At 29.0% G+C, this 6,974-nt stretch overlaps 1 protein-coding gene across 2 annotated transcripts in view; it reads right to left on the bottom strand.

Annotated features, from left to right (window-relative positions):
- Positions 1–6,974, bottom strand: part of LOC108694098 (protein KTI12 homolog) — a 10,207-nt gene that overhangs the window by 2,234 nt on the left and 999 nt on the right. For both annotated transcript variants that reach the window (XM_018203391.1, XM_018203392.1), the window contains exons 2-4: positions 6,187–6,448; positions 5,980–6,118; positions 5,845–5,907 (exon numbers count right to left, since the gene is read on the bottom strand). In XM_018203391.1, the coding sequence (XP_018058880.1) occupies positions 5,845–5,907; positions 5,980–6,118; positions 6,187–6,448 (464 nt within the window). The remainder of the gene's footprint in view (positions 1–5,844; positions 5,908–5,979; positions 6,119–6,186; positions 6,449–6,974) is intronic.

Raw genomic sequence — 6,974 nt, 5'->3', positions numbered from 1 at the left:
TATATATATATATATATATATGAAATAAAACTACGAATTTTTACATTTCAGATCAGGATTTTTTTGCATATTATAAAATGCCTGCTAAAATGCTTCCAGATGCACAACTCAAATAAAAAAGGATATTGCTGCATAACATTTGCCCAAGATCCGAAGTTGAGACAAAAATGGATTGATGAAAATGCGAGTATATGAAATGATTACGTAGTTGCGTGAAAAATTCTAACATATTGTGATGTTATGTTATGATAATTGGTAGGACAGATATTTTTCTCTAATGTGTATCTTTTATTTTTTAGATTCATTTTCATTCATCAGAAATTAGATATGTAACGCTTATGCAACTGTTACACTCGCTTTACTGAATTTAATATATTGATATTGAGTGAGAAATTATAACATTGATGTTATTTTTGTTGGTATTTACGGGAGATATATTATAAAACATTTGTATGCACGCTTCAGTATTGATCTCACACAGTATAGCTGATTTTGAAGGTTTCTAATCAGAAATTCTGGCAGTCATTCCATTTTTGTTTCAGTTTAAAATCTTAGGTAAATGTTGTGTAGCAATATTCTTCTTTATTAGAATTTGCATCTTGGAACACTGCACCTGACAGGCATTTCATAATATGCACAAATCCTGTTCAGATATCTGAAATATAAAAATTCATAGTTTTATTTCATGTATATACAATATATACATATATATACAATAGAAGAAGGTATATATTTCCAAGATTAATAATATGTATCACTTACAAAGATCTTACCAATTGTAAAATTGAGGAAGAAATTGCAGCACAAAGTGACAAGCGTACTGCGACTTTTGTAGTCATCTAACTTAAACGGCATACCCCTACTATGGCTACTCTCCCTGTGAGGGATTCCGCAATAAGAGGAACAGAGAACAAGAATTTCAACTTATCAGAACTGTATATTCCACAATACATGATTTCTGATAGGTTGAAATTCTTATTCTCCTTTCTCTGTTCCTTTTATTGTGTGGAACTCTTTTACTCTCTAAAAACTACTACTTGCATACAAATAAAAATAAAAATCGACTCAAAGCCTCAAATTGTCTTGTGTTGCACCTCTGATTAGAGGGTCTCTAATTTGGCTTGTAATGTTCTCTCTCATTTCGTGCATACGTCGCTACTCTAAGGGATCGAAAAAAATCAAGACAACAAAATAACAAGAATATGTATCTTTATCTCCTTGTTTTTTCTTCTTAGTAAGTGACACTAAACAATCACTCTTTTTATTATCCACGCGTCGTATTTCGTACTATTATATTTCAATTCTTCGTTGCCGCTTTCGATCCCCTCTCTTGGAATGATGCATGCGCGAAACGAAAGAGAATGTTACAGGTCAAATAAATGCGTCCTTTTATAAATGAGAACTATCCCATTGAATTTATAGTAACTGGAAGAGAAATACAGATGTCGAATTATGAGTAACATCTAAAGGACAGAAATATCTTTCTATCCTCTTCTATCCTCTTTTGGCACAGAAAGAAGTTATTGAGCAGGACAGAAATATATTTTTTGTCTCTCAGATGTTGCTTACATCTTCCATTCATTGCCACAGTATAAGTACATACAACAGTGCTCGTAAAGATTGCATATTTTGGGCCGATTTCAGCACGCTATCCCCACTACCGCTCGAAACTCGGCGGCCAAGCCGGGCGTTCATGTAACTTTGACTCAAGAGCGTTTCTGTAGCTTAAACGTGCGGAGTCATACCTTACATTATTAAAGAATATTTTTCTTACAAAATAATTTTTATTTCCTTAAAAAAGTCAAATACTAAAATTTTCTAAAACATTTTGTCATAATAATTCTTGCCTACTAGAAACTATTTAATAATTGTTATGAATTTACATCGAGAAATTTCTAGAATAACTAATACATTTTGTCATAATAATTCTTGCCTATCAGAAACTATTTAATAATTGTTTTAACCATTTAATAATTGTAAATTTATCGAGATTTATCGAGAAATTTCTATAACAGACTTGTAAACATTGAAATCAGGAAATACGTGAATCTGAAAATTCCGTGTTTTTCATATGAAGCCTTATAAAATCTTAAGTAACGAAAAAATTTCTATATAGCAATAACTATTTTCTTCTATAAGCAAATATAATTTTATCATTTTAATTAAAATTATTTTCTAGTAGGCAACAACTATTATGACAAATGTTTTAGAGAATTTAGTATTTGATTTTTTAAGGAAATAAAAATTATTTTGCAAGAAAAATATTCTTTAATAACGTAAGGTACGACTTCCGCATATTTAAGCTACGTTCCTAAGTTGGAGGGTCACATGAGTGCTCGGCCGCCGAGCCTCAAGCGGTAGCGCGCCAAAATCGGCCCGAAATGTGCAAATCTTTGCAAGCATTGATATACAGTATGGATATTGAGCGTCGGCACTTTGATGTAATGGGTCCCAGGTCATATGACTCGCCGCCATGTTGTGGATTGGAAAGTCGTTAAATTTGAGTTTTTATAAAGTTACAAAATGATTTTTCTAAGAAAGAAAAAAAAAAGATAATTCGACTGTGTTATGAAAATTCTTTATAGCGAGTATATTTTTAAATCAGGCTTATATAATAATATAATGTTAAGGAACTCCTTATACAAAAATATTATTCACATTAATAATAATAATAATAATAATAATAACAATATTAAACAGTAATAAATAAATTAAAAATAATAATTGATTAAATACTACATGAAAATTGTAATTAAATGTGAAGTTGTAATTTAATAATATACGCGCACGCATATTTTATTACGAGAATACTTTATCGTATACAAATATAACAGTCTACACAATAACGTCCGAAAAAATTTGATTTAATTTTTTAGTAAAACTTAATTTTATTAACCCTTTGTCATATTTTCCTCTTACAAATTAAAAAAAAATTAAGCTTTGTACGACGTACCACGACTCACCCGTGATATTCATGTTTAACTCGATTTCCTTATCACGAGTCTCACACAATATTGTAGATGAAAGGGTTAATTATATTTTATGGGAAGGAGATCCAGCTAATCTAATCTGCATCAACTTGCTGAAGGCAGTCACATTCCTGGTTAGAAATCGACGCATGCGCACTAAAAATTGGCCACAAAAAGTTCAGTATCCATACTGTGGCTGTGGTCAAAATCTCACTACAAATGCTTTGAAGCGTTTGATGGATCAATTAGAAGAAAGAATTTTATAAATTAACCAATTAAAAAAAATGCTTCAAAGCGTTTGCAGCATCGTACCTTGTATGTACTTATACTGTGTCATTGCTTGGATAGACTATTCCGGTTCCAAATACTATAAGTTTTATGAGGATTACCTCCTCAAATGCATAGAGATACTAAGCTCACTTTTTTTATTTCACTATGATAAAAAGCCAAGAAATCGATTGTGTATTTTGATGAGATAAAAGTTACAAAAGTAAGCAAATTCACTAAATATTAATTAAATTATGAATATTCGAGTGAATCTGTTCACTTTTTGTAATTTTCATTTCATTTCAAGATATATTATACAATCAACTCCCAGATAATAATTTTATCGGATAGCTGGATATCGGATAAACGGATATATAGCCGGATACTGAATAATCTAGCCAAACTCTAGGGAATTTTTGCAATGCCATATTTATACTCAGACGCTATACGTTAAACGCTAAAATCTTATTATTTAGTGGATTATTATTTAGTCTAAAGTCATGTGCAATTTTGACTTTTCATTAAATAATAGAGAATTTTTACGATAACGTGAATTCAGATATAGTGAACGCTAAAGTGTTCATGTTATCCTTTTAATTAGTTGTTAAGAAGAAGATAATCTAAACCTTATCACGGTATTGCAAAATCTCCCTATTTTTGGATAAACCGAATATTATCCAGCAAAAAATGTTCCAATATTCGAATCATTACACTGTTAGAATGCTGTCTTAATTTCCATGTCGGAATTTCGGAAAACAGAATTTCCTAAAAGTAATATAATAGAGTGGAAATCAGAATTATTGGAATGCATAGCCCGGATCCTCATATGGGCAACAGCACTTTGACATCGAACACTTGGTGAAAAATGAGTGATAGAAGTAAATTTTACCCTCACAACTTTTTACCAATCAGCGCTCTGTATTAAAGCGCTTGTCTATATGGGGTTTTTACTAGCTTACTGTTTGTCTGCACATATATGTTAAATATAAGATTATCAAAATTGAATTTTTATATGTATAGAAACTTGTTATTAATAAATTGTTAACTATTCATTGTTAACTATAATAAATAATTGATAACTATTCATTTTTCCAACATATAAATATAACCATTTATCGTTGAGGATAAAATTGCATATTTGTTGGTCCGAAATTTTTGCGGCTGGATTGTTCATGGAGCGACTTTTTCGGAAAATAGAATTATTTTAACGTCAAACTGTCTTTTAATTTAAAAAATTCTTTCATTATCTTCTGTAATAAAAAATATATCGAAATTTTATTTTCTTGCAAATTCTTTTACTATATTGTATAATTTTTTTTTTCATAAAATATTTAAAATTAATAAATTTTCTAGTTTTTCACAATTTCAAAAATATTAGTCCATGGGGAACTCGGTCAAAAATTTCGAACACGCAATTTTATGATTTTATGACAAGCACCCAATAAATAAATGGTATACATTTATATGTTGGAAAAATGAATACTTATATCGAATAATTATTTATTAATAATGAATTTTTTTTATATATAGCGATTCAATTTCTATGATCTTGTATTTAATGTATATGTAGACGAACAATGAACCTCAATAATCTGATTCTCACTCTAATACATTTCCGAGATTCCGTTTTCCAAAATCCCAACTGTCATGGAAGACAACATCCTTAGAAATACTTTTTTTACACGAAAAAGTTTGTGGTTATGAACGAAATTAAAAGAAATGAATAATTTAATTGAAAATTAAGTGTAATTAATTAAATGTAAGGAACGTGTAATTAAAATTTCATAAATTTTCATGAAAAATAAGTTCATTAAATTTAGTATAATGTCATGAAATTAAGTTCAAATTATGTAACTTAAAAGTATAATACATCCATTAAATTTCATGAAATTTTTAACGGCGTAGTGACCGAGAGTGACCGAGAGTGATTCTTGTTCATGCAAGTTTCTTTAAGTCTTTCGGTAATTATAAATTATACTATATTTTATTATTTTCCAAAATAAAGTTTCAATATCCTAGAAAGTTGAAAGTATGTTGGTAAATTTTTAGAGATTTTTTTGAACCATTCTAAATAGATGAAAAAACGGATGGATTCTAATGACCTATGTTTGGATGGATGAGGCATCAAATTGTGGGTGCGTTCCGATATTCACTGCTAGTGCTGAAAATCTACAGCGAACATAACTGTATAGTTTCAGCACTTGCAGTGAATATCGGAATGCACCTTGTACTTTGTATTATAAGAATTATTTACTTTGATAGAAACAATATTTTTATCAACTTTCTTGGTAATTATTGTTAAATAATTATTAAAAATAAAAATTTAATATTTAAATTTTTTCATTATAAAAATTAGTATTTCTGGATGTAATTAGTGTTCAATGCTGCTGAACATGGCTTTTTTTCGCACGCGCAACAATAAAGGAGTTTTCAGTATCGTAAGCAATGGTGTTAAAATAATCCTACTATCTGTCTGGATAAAGTTATAAAAGATAATATTCGGCTATTCGACATTATCCGATGTATTCCTAATTATACATATGCACACGCACGCATGTGTACGCGTGCGTGTGCATATGTTAAACACTCACACATATACAAAACTTACATTTGTCACATCTTTCGTTATATTATCCAATTCGTATAGATAATTTGTGGAAGCTAATGGTGGCTGAAAGAATAAATATCTATGAGTATTGGTGAGAAATATTATAAAAAAGGAAGATGAAAAAAAGATTCCAACAATTTGGGTACTCAGATTTGGTTTTGGTAATTTCCCTTTGTAGAGATAGCAATAAATCTCATCACACATTAGAATGTCCTCGGGCATGATTGTGAAAAGTGGACAATCCCATCGGTTTGTAGTCTCTGGTATTTCATATCTGTTGTATTCAATGTCTGGATATTAGAAGTTTAAACTAGTTTCTTATTATTATCATTATGCCATTACCTGGTTATAAGTGAATCAAAAATTTCTCTGTCGTATCGATCTGAATCAAGTCTTTTATTGTTCCATAGCAAAGCTTGTTCGATTGGCAAGTTACAATACAGCGTGCACTGAGGGGTTTTATACAATTTGGTCGTGCAATAGATTTCATATCGATATCCCTTGATATAATTGCTACCATCAAATATCAATAAGTCATTTGAATCTAGTTTACGTTGAATGTCTGATTTGATTGAACTCCTAATAGCTTTCTCCTTTTTCGAATCTGAAAATGTAAGACAGATTGACACGATATAATATTTGAATATTTGTTATACATTGAAATTGCAAAATATCAGTAAATGTTAAGTACTCTTCTATTTCTTTAATTTTCCTATAATTTTTGTAAATTTATATATATTGTACATAGAATATGTATATTCCAAGAAAACAAATTGTTGCTCAAATCTTGTTTTCTTATTATTAGATTTCAAAGTTTTTTGTTTTTATGTTAGTAAGTTGGAAAAATGATAATTTAATAATACTTGACTACACATACTTATTAATGTTGTTTATGAAAAATGTCATTTATAAATTAAGTATAAAATGATTATTATAAATGATTAAGTATTATAAATATTCAGTCGAACAATTTAATAATAATAAGAAAACAACATATTAATTATATAAGAAAATTACAGCTTAATTATATGAGAAAATTACAACTTTATTATATAAGAAAATTCGTATTTGATTAAAATAGAGAGTATGCAAATATATATTTTGAATCATGGATTATTCTCTGCTACAAT

The sequence above is a fragment of the Atta colombica genome, unplaced genomic scaffold (genome assembly GCF_001594045.1).
Source record: "Atta colombica isolate Treedump-2 unplaced genomic scaffold, Acol1.0 scaffold114, whole genome shotgun sequence".
NCBI lineage: Eukaryota > Metazoa > Arthropoda > Insecta > Hymenoptera > Formicidae > Atta > Atta colombica.
The sequence above is the reverse complement of the archived record's forward strand: the minus strand, read 5'-3'. Positions and strand labels throughout refer to the sequence as shown.